The 19,683-nt window shown below is 40.3% G+C and overlaps 1 protein-coding gene across 1 annotated transcript in view; it reads right to left on the reverse strand.

Annotated features, from left to right (window-relative positions):
- The window catches only part of LOC119410362 (CUB and sushi domain-containing protein 3), a 416,314-nt gene that overhangs the window by 133,003 nt on the left and 263,628 nt on the right, over positions 1-19,683 (reverse strand). Inside the window, exons 30-32 of the mRNA XM_037677273.1 lie at positions 14,806-14,930; positions 14,604-14,700; positions 13,604-13,708 (exon numbers count right to left, since the gene is read on the reverse strand). Of these exons, the coding sequence (XP_037533201.1) occupies positions 13,604-13,708; positions 14,604-14,700; positions 14,806-14,930 (327 nt within the window). The remainder of the gene's footprint in view (positions 1-13,603; positions 13,709-14,603; positions 14,701-14,805; positions 14,931-19,683) is intronic.

The raw sequence follows: 19,683 nt of genomic DNA on the forward strand, positions 1-19,683 counted from the left end.
GTTCTAAATTTAGAGAAAGCCCTTTCAATGTGAAACGATGCAAAATAAACAAAGTGTTTCATTAAGCAGAGCATTTTTTTAACTGTTCACACATTGAAAATGATGGGAAATGAGAGAACACAGAGGAAAAAAGGGAGTACAACAAAAGATGTGAATGTGTTACACACTGCGAACTGGGAATTAACTGAAGAAACTGATCTAATAAACTTGCCAGAATAAACAGAGAATTAAAAATAAACTGGTCTTGGTAAAACGCTTATTGGTGAAGCATAGGATGAAGCTGACTGTTAATTTTTAAATGTTACAGCCCCCTTCACACTGGGAACAACCTCACTATGACAGATCCAGAGGGAACATGATCCTTGCAGAGTCATGGTGAGGTCTTAAAGTGCCTACAAAGAATGAAGGACGCTCCTTAGTATGTGTGAAAGAGTGAGAATGGCAGTGGAGGGCACTTTAGAGCATGCACAAAACTTCTGCAGCCAGATCTTAGTGGTTTATCACCGAGGTACCAGCGTATCTGGATACTGGTTGGAGAGTGGGGGAGTGCAGTGCTTGAGTGTTTGACATTAGGCCCTGGTGCTCTGGTGTAAGTTGTAGCCCATAACTTGAAGCAAGACTGGCCTTGCTGGCATCATGCTAAGGCTACAACCAAACCATGACAATTGTATAGAAACAACCTAGCACAGATGTGAAATCTGTAATGCATCCTGATGTGGTCCAGTGTTTCCCCTAGATCAGCTCCCTTGGCAAGGTACTTGTCATATATATTTTTTTTTAATCGTGGGTAATAACATATGTGTTGCCCACCTGTTAGCTTAGCCCCAATTTGCTGCATGTAATTGTCGATTTTGCTAGTGTGTTTGTATTGTGCCGCGTGCTACAGTTATAGACAGGAGGGGAGGGTGGGATGTTCAGTAGACAGGGCACCCCACTTGTATATTGGTAGGGGAAAGACTGTGGTCCAAATGAGTCAGGTCAGGGTGGCCATATAGAGCCAGGTAAGGATGCAGAAGAGTCTTGGAGGTATTGAAAGTAGCAAGTAAAACCTTTTTGGCCAGTAATAAAAGTAATAGAATTATTGAATTTAAACTGAAGGTTTTCCAAATTTGCTACAATTCCTTTTCTATATATTTTTCCCTATATATTTTTATTTTTTGTGTGTGGACATTTTCAGTTGTTGTGCTCAGATGGGTTGTCCCTGTTGTTTTTTCTGTTTAGTGTTGGGTTGACAGTTGTGTTCAAGTGTTGTTGGAAACTGTAAAAGAAACAACACTATAAATCAGATGTCGTACTTGATGGATAAAAAGGGCAATAACACTTAAATCAACAAGTTACTGAATTACTAAAGTGAAGTGGTGTGATTGAACTGTGACTCTGTAGCATCTTCCACATTAATTTCAATTTAATAGGATTTATAGCATTTTAGTAAGATGTTACAATACTACATTCTAACTGAAGGCATAGCTCTTATGATCATGGTTTGCCACAGATGTAAACCTATTTTTATCACTAGAATCATCCTTAAATATACATTTACATTTCTGCAGGTGTTATCAAAATGTAAACACTTGTTCCAGCAGGAGCACTAACAAATGAAGCTGGTCTTTATCATACCCATTTCAAACAGGAAGCTTTGCTGAATGTATTCAGCTAATGCATTTTCAATGGACTGTGTCTCAACCATTGTACTTAGGTAAGCCAAGACAAATGTACTGTAACTAAAAGATTTACCAACTGCTGTTTTTGCTTTTAAATGTAACACATTTACATGAATCCAACAATTGTCTTACTTTTAAAAAATGCATTGAACTAGTGAAAAATGTATCTTCCTAAATATGCGCAAAACTGCAATGCTAAACATTAGGTTCACAAAGTCCAGTCTATAATTAAAAGTTTAAAAGTGTAAAACTCTCGCCATGCTCTCCCCTGTCACAACCTTTCAGCACCCAATCTCCCTCAAGTTTCCTCTTCTACATACAATTACATACTCCTTCGTCCACTCTTATAGGTCACTCTATGCTCCTCCCTCTTTTGGAAATAAATGTTGACTACAGACATTTCTATTCTCTTTGCAAAATCTACCATCGGTCCTTCCTGGTTTTTTTCCTAGACACCAAACCTACCCATCCATCACTTTCTCATTCCCTCCGTTTCCGTCACCAACATGTCCATTCAGGTCTGCTCTGATCACCACTCTCTCCTCCCTGGGAATACTCTCTATCACTTCATTCAGATTCTTCCAGAATTTTTCTTTCTCCTCTATGTCACATCCAAGCATAACCCCTGATACCATTTAGCATCAGACCTTCTACTTCTACCTTCAGACACATCACCCTATCTGACACTCTCTTCACCTCTACTACATTCTTTGCCCATTCCTCCTTCAGGGCCACCCCAACTCCATTTCTCTTTCTATCCACACCATGGTAAAAGTTTAAATCCTGCTCCAATGCTGCGAGCCTTGCTGCCCTTTCACTTGGTCTCTTGGACACGTAAAACATCTACCTTCCTTCTCTGCATCATGGCAGCCAGCTCTCTACCATTGCCTGTCATTGTTCCCACATTTAGAGTTGAAACCATCAGTCCTACATTCTTGAATTTCCTCTTCTCCCTCTTCTGACTCGTTTCCCTCCTTGTGGTCTTCAACTAACAGTGTCACAGTTTCTGCTGGCACCCTGTTTGTCAACAGCACCGGTGATGGTCGTTGTTAACTCGGGCCTCGACTGATCTCGTATGGTGTTGTTGCTTAGATGAACTTGCATATTAGTTTTAGTAAAAGTGTTTTACATCTGATGCCCTTCCTGACACAACCCTCATCATTTACCCGGGTTTGGGACCAGCACGAGGGATTCACTGGCTTCTGTTCCATAGTGGCTGTTTTTTTAAAGGATGTTTTGATGGACTGCTGGCAGTCACAAATTTTAAAGGTAAGACAGCTGATGACAGGTGGATGAGCTGTCAATCATAGACAAGGCTTTTAATTTGCATCTGTCATTTTGTCTGCATAGATAAAAGAAGTGATGTGTTTTTTAAGAGATCATTATTATGTTTTTTCTTACCCATTATTTTTTTCTTTATTATGGCAGTTTTCATAAATATCTCTTCAGTCGTATCACTTTGGCACTCAGATGATCCACACCAGTGTTTAAAATCTAGAACCATTTTAATCGTATGATGAATTGTGACACATGTATGTGATTAATTACAACAATCTAAAACAAGTTTTGGATTGTTTTAAATTTATTTATTATACTAATTGAGTTTAAGTGCTTTTGGTAGTTGAACATAATGAGTGGGTAATAATTAATTACAGACAGCTAGAAGTTTTACCAAACTTCTCATCACAATGCAGAATAACATAACAAGAAAAATATCTCCTTCATTTAGATTATTATTTTATTTTTTTATTTTATGTATCGTTACATTTAAAGATATGCTCATTGGAATATCCTCTATAGAAGAAGTCTGGGCTTCAGTACTCTGTAGTTAATCACAGGAGCTTCCTTCACTGATGTGCAGTGATTCAGGGCAGCTGCATTGATATCTAGGAACAAGTCAGACTCAACACAGGTCCTGAAGACACCTGCAGTGCACTAAGCATACACATGTGTGGAGGGAGATTCACCAAGTCATGTGTCATGTACACGAGTCAAAGTGCTGCAGTTCTGGTTTTGATAAAATGATAAGCATATAGTCATGGGAGGAAGATAAGTCTGTGCTCCATTAATTCTAGGGTTTAATATGTAAAGTATAATCTAAATGCGCTGGTCTTTTCATAGGTTTTTAAGTTATTCATATTTAATCTCAGGTGTCCAATAACGCAACAGATTAATCCATATCATTTTTAAACAAAAATAATTAAATAAATATATAAATATATAAATAAAACAAAGACCAATGGAAAAATTAGTGTATAAATTAAGTCAACTCCATGATTAATCAGCTTGTAGCAGAAATACTTTGATGACAATAAAAACATGTATTATCTGCAGCATTGTTCATTAAAATGACTCAACACTTTTAATGTGTTACAGAAAATATACATACGGTACGCAGGCTTAAAGATATGTAGACCATTACATTATGTAATTAGGAAGTACTTTTAATTTTAATACTTTAAGTATTTTAAAAACAAGTACTTATTTACTTTTACTTAAGTAAAAATGTTAATGTGGTACTTCTACTTTCACTAGAGTACATTTTTGTCTGTTTATTTGTACTTTTGTACTTTTACTTAAGTACAGTGTTTGAGTACTTTCTCCACCACTGAAAAATACACCAAAAAATACACCAAGTAGTCATAACAGACCTTTAGTCATTTTTCTAAAAACAATTAAATGTAAAGTTAGTCCCAAGTATTTATATTCCAGCAAAGGTACTCTGGTCTTAACATTACATAAATTAAATCTTGTAGAAACAGTAATGTATATTATTTTACACATCATTACTTATTTAATAAAACAACTGAGCCAAAATGTCATAAAACCCCTCTTTGCTTCCATAAGAACAAGCGGTACATATCGCTGAGGGATTTGAACTTGAGTTAAATGCTGTTCTGAGCTTGACTTGAACATGGAATGCATGTAAATCTTAATGTTCTTGGTGCCAGATATTCAAATGAGTATTGCTACACTGTTAAGATTTCTTTTTCTTTTTTTAGCTTGTATGAATCAGTGCAGAGTGAAGATCCTGGCGAGTGGAGGGATCAATTTAATTCACCACCAGGTGTAAGGGTGGAGCCAGGGGGTGGTCACTGGTGGCCTTGGTCACCATATAAAAGTCTTAGGCCACCCCACCCAATTATTTGAGAAAACTATACTTTTAGGCAATATATAAATATATATGTATACTGAATATATTCGGGTCTGATTACACTTTCTTACGACTAGATGCAACCACACACCAAAATGGAAGTCAGTACCTCTTTTATTTTTCAACTTTTCCTCACAACATGCACGGACAGATGGAAGGATGGATGGAGAGTATAAACTCCTCTTTGCTCCACGGCGGGGGGCAATTAAGACTAAAAGAAGCATCTGCTGGTTGATCTTCACCATGTCATGTTCAGATAATGTAATCAAATTTATAAAAGCTGCAATTTTTGTAGTTTGATGCTTTGTAGAATTGAACAAAAAAGCAACAGTGAAAGACAAACAATTATCACAGAGCTAATGCTGCTCTGTGAAAGACCTTTTTTGCTATTTTAAAATTATTTAATGATACTCCTTTTGGCTAATTTATTTTAAATAAACTGTTTATTCAGTCTACTTTAAGCAACCAGTGATTTTACCCCTTCATTTAAAATACATTGAAATCTGCTATTTTATAAGATATAGGACCAAACAGCATGCATACTGTGCAAGTGAAGGGATAATTACAGCTTAAAACGCAGACAAATAACAAATTTTGGAAAACATTTCACACTTTGTCTAACAGCCAACAAGGACCACACTCTACTGTCCAGCTAGAAAACATGTAAACAGCTTTTTTCCAGAAGGCATTTAAATAAAAAATAAAAAGCATGCCTAGCATTAACATGTCTTCACTAAATGCTACAAACAACATAAAAATGTTATGTTTTGTGTTTTTATTGCGGTTATAAATCAATCATGGTCAATATACATTGTTAAGTTGAGTTTATTTGGGACATTTCCTTTAAATGGGGGTGAATATTTATCCATCCATCCATTATCTTTACCCGTTTATTCCAGTTTGGGTCACGGGGGTCGCTGGTGCCCATGTCCAGCAATCACTGTGCGAGGGGCGGGGTACACCCTGGACGGGTCGCAAGTCCATCACAGGGCCACATAGAGACAAACGAGACAAACAACCATTCACTCTCTCACTCACACCTAGGGACAATTTAGAGTTACCAATCAGCCTAACATGCATGTTTTTGGTCTGTGGGAGGAAACCGGAGTACCCGGAGAAAACCCACGCGTGCACGGAGAGAACATGCAAACTCCACCCAGAAAGGCCCCTGGACCGGGGTTTGAACCAAGGACCTGCTCGCTGAGAGGCAGCAGCTCTACCAATTGTGCCACCGTGCTGCCCGTGAATATTTATGCTATCTCTTATTTTAAATTATATATTTTTATTTAAAGCTAAAATGAAAGGTGCTTTGACACCAATGTAAATCAAAAGAAAGCCATAAATGCCTTTTGTTTTCAGGGTCTCACAATTTTAAAATATTCATACAAAATTTGAGATAAAATAAAAAAAAAATACTCGCATCTCTTCTGCATTTTCCATGATCCCCCTGAAGTGTGATGTAATCATGCCAAACAGAGGATCACAAACAAAAAAACAAAAAGAATAGCTGATATAACTAGAAATGGTTCAGTATGTCGCAATTAATTGCAAAAATCGACCCAAAATTAAAACAGGCATTTCCCAAAAGAGGAGAAAGTTTGACTGATTTAGTTATTTTATCTCCAACGCCACAATTACAACCCAGACTCAATGGTCTGATAACCATACTGTGGTCTGGTAACCCATACTGTTTACCCAGTATTTAGTAATATTGACTACTATTCACCTATTTTGCAAAAACTTGCCTGTCTTAAACCCCAACTGCCCATATATTCAGTGGATTGTTCACTACGTAAATCAAAGAGGCAAGAAAATCCGCAAAATAGAGAAAACTAAGTGATAAAGGTATTAAATTACATATAAGAGTCAGCTCCTCGTCACATATACGGTACCAATGGTATTATGTTACAGCAATAATCTGTGGATTTACCTGATTTACACAGATTGTTGACCTTTATATTCCTATATAAGTATATTATAAATTTGATTTCACTTTGAAATTGATGGTTTTACATTTATTTATTTTGTTTCTTTCAAAAAGGCCCAAAATATTTTGACCCCATTTGATTTATGACAACATTAAAAGCACAAAAACATACAACGGGGTGAATATGTTTTTTAGACACTGTAAAACATTTGATTTTTTTTTCTTGTCTCCAAAAATTCACACTAATACTGAGTTTATGACAAGCTCAAAGACTATAGTGATTTGTCATTTTAGTGGGAATAAACGTCTTATTTAGACAAATATTTTGCAACACAAAAGGAGGTGATAATGCACACCAGAAAAGTTGCATGGACAGACTTTCACCTGCTGTTTCACCTGCTGCAAAGGTGCACATGCAAATTGTCAGACGGACCCAGATAGTTGGCTAAGACGAATGACACTGAGGTGAACCTCAACAGTTTGTGCTGCTCGGTGGAGGGACACTGAGCTCAATTCAATTCAGTTTATTTATATAGCGCCAAATCACAACAAAAGTTGTCTCAGGGCACTTTACAGAAACATTCACATACATAAAAGCCAATTAGTAAAGTTCTCTATCTAAGGAATAGCTTAGGAAGAGCTGTAGACTGGATTCCAGCCAAAACAAACAAAACAAAAAAATGTGTTCAGAAAAAATATCAAGGGCCTTGAAAAACTTTTTTTTTTTCCTATCCCTGACTTGTACTTTTCACTGGTTATGAAGTTCAGCATTTTGATGCCAATGACAGAATGTGCAGATTATCTGATAACAAAGTTTCTCTATATAGCAGTGAATTCATGTGATTTGACTACAAGTTGGAAGTAATATAAACAGAGTGCTCACTGAACTGATATAATAACATCTATTCTGTTGTTGTGCTGCTCAAATCCTCTTATTCTAATTACACTTTGATTACAATATGAACATCCTATTCCCTCTAGTCCTAAATTTTCTTGTGGTTATGATTCCCCCCCAACCCCCTTCCACAAGTCTAGTTCATAAGTTAGTTACAACTAGAAACTGAGCTGTTAAGCAACAAGCTTTCAAATAAGTTGAATGTTGGAAGCAGACAGAGAAAAAAAAAAAAGAGACAAATACAGAAAATGGAAGTAATGCACCTAGTATATTAATAACAGTGAACTGTTTTATTAAGAAGTAATCCTCTTTACATTTGAACATATCGTTTGACTAAATTACCAGTAGTCATTCCACATTCTAAATGTTGGGGCACAAAAATGTTAAGTATGCTCCTCAGCATCTAAGCTTCTGCAGTAAAGAATCCACTAAGAGATGAACAAATTCAAGCCATAACAAGCAATACATCCATATCCCCCATTATTGAGAAATTTAAATTGTGAATGTTTGTGGTTTTGAAGATGAGTGTTATTCTGATCTGAAATTAAACAAGGAATGCAAGTAAACCTTAATGTCATGGTGCAAGTTATTCAAGTGTTTAGGAGTTACACTGTGGAAAAGAAGAGATGTAATTTAATTTAATGGTTTTTCTGAGGCAGTGCAGAGAGATGGATTCTGGCAAGCGGCGGGAGCAATATTATCCACCACCAGGTGCCACCATAGATAAATCTTCAACCACTCCAAGGATCACCCCAATCATTTGAGGAAACTCTACTTTTAAGCAACATAAAAACTAGAAAACAGTTTCCACAAAAGAATAGGGGTGGCTGGTTTACAAATGGTGGTGACCATCTTGGACTATGACATAGCAAACCAATTTTTGATAATGACCTTTCTTATGTGTTTCCTATGGGTCCACCACCTGCAGGAGGGGCCATACAAGTCAGGTGTGTGATGCCATGGCCAATGGCGGGGAACCTGGCACTCTGACTGTGGATTACCAAAGCTGGCTCTTGGGACATGGAACATAATCTCTTTGGTGGAGGAAGGAGCCTGAGCTTGTGCATGAGGTTAAGAGGTACTAACTACATAGTTGGGCTTACCTCAATAAACAGTATAGGCTCCAGAGCCAACCTCCTTGAGAGGGGCTGAACCTTATCCCACTCTGAAGTTGCCCATGGTGAGAGCTGCTGAGCTGCTGTGGGTCTAATCTTAGTCCCCCGTCTTGGTGCCTTTGTGTTGCAGTTTTCCCTGATAGATGAGATGGTAGCTTCCCTGCACCTTTGCGTGGGGGAATGAGTTCTAATGGTAGTTTGTGCCTACATGCCAAATGGCAGTTCAGAGTATCCAGCCTTCTTGGAGTCATTAGCAGGGGTGCTGGAAGGTGCTCCAGCTGGGGACTCCTTTATTCTGTTGTGGGACTTCAATTGCCCATGTGGGTAACGGCAGTGAGATCTGGAGGGGTGTGAGTGGGAGGAATGGCCTCTCTGATCTGAACGTGAGAGGTGTTTTGATGTTGGAATTCTTTACTAGTTATGGTTTGTCCATCACAAACACCATGCTTGAACATAAGGGACATAAGGGTGTCCATAAGAGCACTTGGCACCGGGATGCCCTAGTTTGTAGATCAATGACTGTATGTGTGTGTGTGTGTGTGTGTGGGGGGGGGGGGTAGCGGTACACCACCAACACTGTTTATAGTGGGGGGTGGTGTGCTGCTGACCTCAACTCGGGATGTCGTGGGTCGGTGGACAGAATACTTTGAAGACCTCCTCAATCCCACCAGCACATCTTCCACTGAGGAAGCGGAGCCTGGGGACTCTGGATCGGGCCCTCCAATCACCTCGGCAAGGTCACCGAGGTGGTTAAAAAGCTCCTCGGTGGCAAGGCCCCAGGGGTGGATGAGATTCGCCTGGAGTTCCTTAATGCTCTGGATGTTGTAGGGTTGTGTTGGCTTACGCGACTCTGCAATATTGCGTGGACATCGAGGGAAGTTCCCCTGGATTGGCAGAACGGGGTGGTGGTCCCCCTATTCAAAAGGTGTGTGTTCCAACTACAGGGGGATCATGCTCTTAAGCCTCCCTGGTAAGGTTTATTCGGGGGTTCTGGAGGGGAGGGTCCATCGGATAGCCGAAACTCGGATTCAGGAGGAGCAGTGTGGTTTTCGTCCTGGTCGTGGAACACTAGACCTGCTCTACACTCTCAGCAGGGTCCTGGAGGGTGCGTGGGAGTTTGCCTAACCGGTCTACATGTGCTTTGTGGACTTGGAGAAGGCGTTCAACCGTGTCCCTCGGAGAACCCTGTAGGGGGTACTCTGGGAGTATGGGGTACTGGGCCCTTTGATATGGGCTGTTAGGTCCCTGTATGACCGGTGTCAGAGCCTGGTCTGCAATGCTGGAAGTAAGTCGGGCTTGTGTTGGACTCCGCCAAGGTTGCCCTTTGTCACCGATTCTGTTCATAACTTTTATGGACAGAATTTCTAGGTGCAGCCAAGGTGTTGAAGGGATCCGTTTTGGTGGCTTCAAGATTGCGTCTCTGCTTTTTGCAGATTATGTGGTCCTATTGGCTTCATCAGATCATGATCTACAGCTTTCGCTGGAGCGGTTCGCAGCCGAGTGTAACACGGCCAGGATGAAGATCAGTTCCTCCAAATCTGAGGCCAGGGTCTTGTTCACGAATGAGGGAAAAATGGAACGTGAGATTGATAGGCGGATAGGTACAGCATCTGTAGTGAAGCAGGTGCTATACAGGTCTGTCGTGGTGAAGAGAGAGCTGAGTCAAAAGGTGAAGCTCTCAATTTACCGATCGATCTACGCTCCTACCCTCATCTATGGTCATGAGCTTTGGGTTGTGACCGAAAGAACGAGATCTTGGATACAAGCGGCCGAAATGAGTTTTCTCCTTAGGGTGTCTGGGCTCTCCCTTAGAGATGGGGTGAGAAGCTTGATCATCCGGGAGGGACTCAGAGTAGATTTGCTGCTTCTCCAAGTCGAGAGGAGCCAGTTGAGGTGGCTCGGGCATCTGTTTAGGCTGCCTCCTGGACGCCTCCCTGGTGAGGTGTTCTGGACACGTTCCACCGGGAGGAGACCCAGAGAAAGACCCAGGACACGCTGAAGGGACTATGTTTCTCGGCTGGCTGTTACCCCCACGACCCAACCCCGGAAAAGCGGAAGAAAATGGATGGATGGATGTTTTGGACATTTGGTTGAAGAGAGGAGCTGAGCTATCAACTGATCACTACCTGGTTGTGAGTTGGATCAGATGGCAGGGGAAGATGCTGGACAGACCCGGTAGACCCCAAATTGTTTTGAGAGTTTGCTGTGAAGGTCTGGCAGAAGAACCTGTTAGATAGATTTTCAAAACACATGCTTCAGGGAGAGCTTTAACCACATCCCAGCTGAGGCAGGGAGCATTGAGTCTGAGTGGGCCATGTTCTGCAACCCAATTATTGAGGTGGCTGCCTTGCGCTATGACTGCAAGGTTGCTGGTGCTTCTCAGGGTGGTCATCCTCCAACTCAGTGTTGAAAAACCCCAGGTTAGAGAGGCAGTGAAGCTGAAGGAGCCCTATCGGTCTTTGTTGACTGGTGAGACTCTAGAGGCAGTTGAGGAGTAATAGAGAGCCAAGTTTGCCCCAGCCTTGGCTGTTGCTGAGGCAAACGATCAGATTTGGGAAGAGTTTGGTTAGGTCTTGAATAGAGACTTTAGAGTAGCTTCAGTGATATCCTGGCAAACCATCAGGTGGCTGAGGAGGGGAAAGAAGTGCTTTACTAACACAAATTTCAGTGAAGGTGAGGTGCTATTGGCCTCAACCACTGATGTCATAAGGAGGTGGAAGGAATACTTCTTGTACCTTCTAAATCCCACCATCATGTCTTCCACGGAGGAAGCTGAGGTGAGGGACTTCAGGGCTGGTCTGTCTATAACTGGCTGAGGTCACTGAGGTAGGTAAAAAGTTCCGTGGTGACAGGGCTCCCAAGGTGTATGAGATCTGCCAAAATTCCCTTAAGGCTCTGAATGTAGGGCTGTCTAAGCTGACACACATTTGCAACAATTCATGGACAAAAGGGGCAGTGCCACTGGTATGGCAGAGGTGGTTCCCCTCTTCAGAAAGGGGGGGGGGGGGTAGAGAGTGCTACAATTATTTTACAGTACATATAACAGTAATGCAATATTAACATAATAACAATAAAATAATATTATATATAACAGGTCTCTCTTGAAAATGTGTCCTCGTGACTCAACGAGACTAACCTGTATACTTAAAGGTTGAATGAAAATATGTACATCACTCTTCTTAGCCCCCCTGGTAAGGTTTATTCAGAGGTACTGGAGAAGCAAGTCCGACCATTGGTTGAACCTCAGATCCAGGAGGAACAATTCAGGTTCAGTCCTGGCTGTGGAACACTAGACTAGCTCTTTACCCTCACTGGGGTCCTCAAGAGGTCAAGAGAGTTTGCCCATCCAGTCTACATGTATTTAGTTAACTTGGAGAAGGCGTTCAACCATGTTCCTCTGGGTACATTGTGGGGTTGCTCTGCAAGTATGGGATTGAGGGTCAGTTGTTATAAGCTTTTTGCTCCCTGTACAATCTCTGTGACAGTTTGGTTCACATTGCCAGCAGTAAGTCAGACCCCTTCAAGATGGGAGTTGGACTCTGCCAGGTCTGTCCATTGTCACCAATTCTGTTCATAACTTTCATGGACAGAATTTCTCTGTGCAACCAGGGGGCAGAGGGTGTCATGTTTGGTGGCCTCAAGATTCCATCTCTATTTGCAGATGTTGTGATCCTGTCAGCATCCTCGTGCTGTGATCTTCAGCTCTCACTGGAGCGGTTCACAGCCAAGTGTGAAGAAGCTGGGATGGAAATCTGCACCTTCAAATCTGAGGCCATGATCCTTAGTGGGAATAAACGTGGATTGCTCTCTTCATGTCGAGGGTGTGGTTCTGCCACAAGTGAAGGAGTTCAAGTGTTTTGGGGTTTTGTTCACAAGTGAGGGAAGAATGGATCATGAGATTAACAGACGGATCGGTGCAGCATCTGCAGTATTGTAGACTCTGCGCCATCCTGTTTTGGTAAAGAGGTCTACGGTCCTACCCTCACCTATAGCCACAGACTTTGGGTAGTGACCGAAAGAACTTTATCATGGATACAGGCAGTTGAAATGAGTGTCCTTCGAAGGGTAGCTGGACGCTCCCTTACAGATAGGGTGAGAAGTTCAGTTATTTGGGAGAGACTCGGAGTAGAGCTGCTGCTCCTCCTCATCGAGAGGAGCCAGTTGAAGTGGTTCAGGGCAACAAGTAGGGATGCTTCCTGGGCGCCTCACCTGGAGACCCCAGGGACATGACCCTGCCCCAGGACATGCTGGAGAGACTATATCTCTCAGTTGACCTGGTAATGCCTTGGAATCCTCCCAGAAGAACAGGAAGCGATAGCTGTGGAAAGAAATGTCTGGGCCTCCCTGCTCAAGCTGCTGCCACTGCAACCCGATTTCAGAACAAGTACTTTGTAGAAAGTAATGGATGGATGGACCTTTCTCATACCTAGATGTAACCACACACCAAAATGGAAATCGGCACATAGCTTATGTTTTAAGTTATTCGACTCACATGACAGATTTTCAATTCCCCCTTTTTGCTTCACGACGAGGGAGAAAAAATTAAAATGAATGTGGGTCCTGTAACTTGAAGCTATGCAGGAATTTTTTTTTTTTTTAATGCACAATGAGATAATCAAGCTAGAATGTGAAAGATGTAGATATCATGACTGGAAATTAAAAGATAATAAAAGGAAAAATAAAATACACCCCCTCTTATGCCCCACATATAACATTTGATTTATTGGATCAACTGTGCTTTCCAGACCAGCTGCTCCTTTTTATTTCTTTTATCCCTGAGCAGCAGCTGGAAGCCCCTGGCAGATGGACAAAGACAAAGTGACTGGCAGGCAGACATGTCATCTTTCATACCTGTGTACTCCAAGTGGAAACCAGCAGCAGACACACTGATGTCAGACTGGAAGGTCAAGTACAGGTTGTTGGATGTACTGTTTAACAGCTGGGGGATCGTTGTACCTGAATTATACAATAGAGAATGCAGTTCAGCTCATTCCAAGTCTACATTATAAATTATGTAAAGCATGACATGATTGCCACATATTATTATTAAAACAATAATAGCTGGACTATAGGAAGCACTCCACCTTCTCTGTTTACTGCTCAATTATTTTTCACAGATCATGAATTCAAATTTCAAATCAAAAACATTTAAAACATTCACTCTGAATATGTGACAACAATCATGTCAGAAATGTTTTTTTAATCAATGTGTTTGTCTTTAGATATCTGCAAAGAGATTTAGACAGTATAATCATAATAATCTTTTATCAGTTTAGCTCAAGGTAAAACTGATTTATATCCATTTAAAAAGCTTTAACCTTTTCACACCGTATTGTGCTCCACACAGCTGGATGTGTCCTGAGGACCTGTTTCACTATTCAAAGAGCTTTGTTCTAAAATGAGATATTCACCTTTTGAAATTTCTGACAGCTCATCTCATAAAACTGATATTGCGGCAGAAGTCATTATGCTGCACCAGTCCTTCTTATATTAGGATTTTGCATCTAAAATAATGAGATGGCCCGTTTCTTGTTGGTTACCATGTGGCATGTGCACCATTTTCATTAATGTGAGCCCTATGGCAATGCTATATTTGTAAAATTCCTGACTGAAATGGGGCTTACATAATGAAAATATCTGCTGCAGAGACCAGAGCATTGTGTGAGGAAGGAGGAAGATGTATTTCTTTTCTTTCTCTGACTTCTCGAAGTGAGTTTTACACAGCCTTCTCAAAGGACATGGCAAATGTCATCAGCCCCATCATTCCATCTGTCTGCTGCTGGATCCTTGCAATGTCTGATTGAAATTCAAGTGGGAGCCGACAACTCAAATACAGTTAGATCAGATTTACCTGAGTAGCTACCAAGCCTTGGAGCATTGGCATCAACCCCATCAAAAAAGTCCAGAGAATCCCAGTTGTGTTCTGTGGCGAAGGTCACAACTTGTATCTGACAAGAAAAAAAGCCTTAATGCACTCATAAAAACAAAATTTGATAACTGACCTATATGTTAATGATGATAATAAAAAAATCTATCAAATATGACCATCTCACTTGTATGCCGGCTCCTTCAGGGACAGAGATTCTCCAAGCACAATTCAGATAGTTGGAGTACGTTTCTGGGTATCCAGGAGAAAGGATTGTACCGCGGCGCTCAGTCAGCACCCCACCACAGGGAACTGGACCAAGACAAGATGAGAGAAGAAAGGAAAAGAAAAATTAAGGAAACAATAGTCATACAAGCTAAAAACTGGAAAGCCTTCAGAGTCAGGCTTTTATGAATGGCTAATAAATTAATTTTAAATAAGCAACTCTAATATCCCTCCATGAGCCAGAACTTAATTTAAAGCAAACGTCAGAGTTCTTTGATAATGTCTGACCTGACAGTGCATTGTCACTAGAATTTAGTTGGCACCAATGGCAGCTTTTAACACTCAGTTATCTCTTGTTCCGTGCAGAAATAAACAGTTAAAACCTAGTGTGTAATTTTACTTTTTATAGCTCAAACAAATGGCCTTTTTTCCAATTGCTGAAGCTTTTCCATGTTCTCCATATCTCCTCCAGGGCTCTAAATAAACTTTTTTTTTTTTTTTTGGCTATTAGGCTTTCAGAAGCAATGCTGCTGACAGTGTTTGGCACAGTGACATTTGAGCAGGAGTGGAAATCCTAAATAATAAAAGAGAGGCAACAGCAACTGCAATTTCTTAAGTGCTTATCAGACAGGTGCCAATTGTCCTTGTATTTGGTCTAAAGCGCAGCCGAGTCTGGCTACACTCCGTTCATTAAGGGTTGTGTTAGGAGAGTTGTGTAACTCAGCATCCGTTGGGCTCAGCAGAACACAGAAGACACTGCTCTTCCTTGTAGTTTAACAGACAGCAGTGATGCTGGTTAATACAGACATTCTCCCCATGTTTCTATCTTTTCCTTTCATTGTTCTCATGACACCAGTAGGAAGAAAATATTTGTTAGGACAGCCTATATTTTTTTAACAGTAATTACAGATACAATAAACTTTAAACTGAAGCAGCATACATTCTATTTCTAAAGCACATTGATAAAAGAAGAAAGCTTTTGTTTTAGCCACCCCCCAAACATACACCCTAAACACAAAAGTTCTTTTATATCTTTAAATACATAATGACAGGTAAGAAAACTGATGAATCTTTCATCCTAACAGGTTAAGGTTGAAGAACTTTTGTACTCAAACAGTGTGGGATCAATGATAAGAGTGTCACTTCAAGGCAACCAACAGTGGAGTGGCTGAAAAGGGTTCTCACGATCAACAAGCAGGCTCTTTTTGTGATGGACAAAGGTATACTCTGTTCAGGTCTCCAATAATCACTGCTTTCAACATCTGTCAGCTACAAGGAAATGCCATCCTGAGCAGCACATTGGTGACAGTGGGAAGGAAAAACCTTCTTTATACAGGACGGAAAATCCTACAGAAACAGGCTCTTCAAGATCTGCCTAAATTGTTTGGGATTAGAGAGGACGGGAATACAAAGTCAAAACAAGACGCAAAGTGGCTGGTCAAGGTGTTGTTTCTATGATACACATGTGGTTTATTAACCTTTATTTAACCAGGTATATCCCAGTAAGAGCACATCTCTTTTTCAAGTGAGGCCAGGGCTTTAAGGTAGCCTATGCATGTTTTTGGACTGTGGGAGGAAACCAGAGTACTTGGAGAAAATCCATGCAAACAGAAGAAGAACACGTAAAGTCCAGACAGAAAATCCCTAGGCACAAACGAAGACTGAACCCAGGACTTGTTGCTGTGAGGTAACACAGTCTTTTGCCCTCATGGCATTAATCTGGCCTCCAGTTCTAATGTTAAAAATCTTGGTGTTATTTTTGATCAGGACATGTCTTTTATCCCCCACATTAAAAACATTACTAGAACTGCCTTCTTCCACCTGCGTAATATCACTAAAATTAGAAACAGATTATCTAAAAATGATGCAGAAAAACTGGTTCATGCTTTTATCACGTCTAGACTGGACTATTGTAATGGTTTATTATCTGAGTGTTCAAATACGTCTTTAAAACGTCTTCAGTTGATCCAAAATGCTGCTGCCAGAGTCTTAACTGGAGTTAGTGGGAGAGATCATATCTCTCCAGTTTTAGCTTCTCTCCATTGGCTCCCTGTCAAATCCAGGATATAATTCAAAACCTTACTTCTAACCTACAAAGCTCTCAACAACCTAGCTCCATCTTATATTACAGATCTTACTGTTTCATATTTTCCTAACAGAGCACTTCACTCTCAGACTGCAGGTTTACTTGTGGTTCCTAGAATTTACAAAAACAGAATGGGAGGCAGAGCTTTCAGTTATCAGGCTCCTCTCTTGTGGAACCAACTTCCAATCTCTGTCCATGAGGCTGACACATTGTCCAGTTTTAAGACTGGACTTAAGACTTTCTTTTTTGATAAATCCTATAGTTGGCTTGGGTTTCCTGAGCTGTCCCTTAGTTATGCTGCTATAAGCTTAGACTGCTGGAGGACAAACTGACCACACTTTTTCACCTGCTACTGTCTTTACTTACTCTGCTCAACCTGTTTTGTATCTGTAAAAAAAAATGTTTCTATCCTTAACATGTGTTTTTGTCTTTCAGGTACACCTGGACCTAACATTCTGTGTTCGTCTGTCTCTCTTTTTTGTCCTCTCAACCCTGCCGGTCAAAGCAGATGGCCGCTTGTCCTGAGTCTGGTTCTGCTGGAGGTTTCTTTCTTTTAAAAGGGAGTTTTTCCTTTGCACTGTTGCCACAGTGCTTGCTCAGGATGGGAGACTGCAACAAAGCCAATATTCAACTTGTCTGCTGGATTCATTAAATAGAGAACTTTACTAATTGGCTTTTATGTATGTGAATGTTCTTGTAAAGTGCCCTGAGACAACTATGTTGTGATTTTTCAATATAAAAATAAACTGAATTGAATTGAATATCTATATTCACTATATCGCTGTGCTGCCAAACGTTTCTGTGGTCCAGGTATAGACCCAGTAGGGAAAAGGACAAAGAAAAACACATCTTAACAGTAGAAATAATGGAAAATACAAACAAGAAAAGCAGAGTGTGTAAAGAAAGCAGCAGAGTGAAAATATGTGGTCATTTGGTCATCCAGCAGTTTAACCCTGTAGTAGAATAACTAAGGGATAGCTCACAAAACTCACGTCAACCCTAACTATAGGATATATCAAAAAGGAAAGACTTAAGCCTAAACTAAAAATTAGACAATGTGTCAGCTTCATGGACAGAAACTGCAAGTTGGTTCCACAAGAGAGGAGCCTGATAACTCTGCCACCCATTCTACTTTTAGAAACTCTAGGAACCACAAGTAAACCTGCAGTTTGTGAGTGAAGTACTCTGTTAGGAACATATGGAACAATAAGAGGTTGTTGAGAGCTTTGTGTAAGATTTTGAATTATTTTCTGAAACTGACAGGGAGCCAATGGAGGGAAGATAAAATTAGATAAGTAAGATCTCTCCTAACTCTCATTAAAACTCTGGCAGCAGCATTTTGGATCAACTGAAGACTTTTGTGTGTGTGTGTGTGTGTGTGTGCGCCCATATATTAAATAATCACAATAGTGAGAGTAGTAGAACTGACAAATGAATAGACCATTTTTTTTCTGCGTCGTTTTGGACAAGATGTTTCTAATTTTAGTGATATTGTTCAGGTGGAATAAAACTCTCCAGGTAACATTTTTAAAGTGGGATGTGTGACTAAATGAGACCTGAGACAAGGATTTATTATTATTTTTTAACCATCAGCTAATCATCAACTCTAACTTACAGTACCGGTAATTACCAATAACAATCTTTATTCTCCTGGTGCCTTCCTTTCTGCCAAGAGATGCTTGGAGAGCGAAGCCACAGAGCCTACTTTGTTCTTATCCTTCTGAGTGACACAAAAAAGAAAATGACTTGCGTACTAGATCTCAAAGTAATCACACAGTGGAGAAGTCACACTTTCATATCACCACCACAGCATGAACCTCTTCTGCACTGCTTTGTCTTGTGTAGGCAGTTCAGTTCTTCTGACTTTTATTAACTTTGAAATCACAGCTGAAGAAACCTAGCTCATGCAAGTGTTTTGAAGACAGCTTTGCAAATAAAAATGGAAGATCAGTGAATATCTAGACTATTGCAATACAAATGCCACTTCCTATGGACATAATGTTCAGGTTTCTTAGAAATACAAAAAAGGTTTTAAAACTAAAACATGACAGGTGACCAGACTTTCTACATCATTAACTTTCTGATAAATAATGTCTTGCTGATTCTCCAAAATAATAAATTAGAGCTATTTTGCAGAACTAAAGTTGTGTAACAGATGATAAAGATGATGGCACGTTCTTCAGGAGGACACTGAACTTGACTTTGTGCCAAAAAAAGCTCATTACCATATGATTGAAAGGGCAAATGTGCTAAATACAAAGAGGATGAACACAAAAAAAATAAATAAACAGTACACTGATGTCCCACGTCGTTGACGGATTTAGATAGTGAATGTTTGTAGTTTACAAGATTAGTGTTTTTTCTGGAATGGAATTGAACAAAGGGTGCAAGTAAACAGTGTTTTTGGATATCCTGATGCATGATCAATGATCTAGGTAGAAAATCTAAAAAAAAAAACTTAAGTCTGTTCCTCTGGACGGGTTCAAAAGTTTTGGAGAATACTGTTCAAGTTAGCAGGAGTTACACTGTGAACAAGAACATAGGTGTTTGTGTTTCTTTTTTATTTGCTTGAATGAGGCAGCACAGAGTGACGGATCCTTGCAATTGTAGGGAGCAAATTTATCTACCACCGTGCAATGGTGGAGTCAGGGGTGGCCACTGATGGCCTCAGATAGCACAGATGAAATTTAAAACCCCAAGAGCCATCCTTATCATTTGAGGAAAATGTAACGTAAAACAATTTATTGTCTGTGT

The sequence above is a fragment of the Nematolebias whitei genome, chromosome 5, assembly GCF_014905685.2.
Source record: "Nematolebias whitei isolate Nwh7 chromosome 5, NemWhi1, whole genome shotgun sequence".
In the NCBI taxonomy this organism is placed as follows: Eukaryota; Metazoa; Chordata; class Actinopteri; order Cyprinodontiformes; family Rivulidae; genus Nematolebias; species Nematolebias whitei.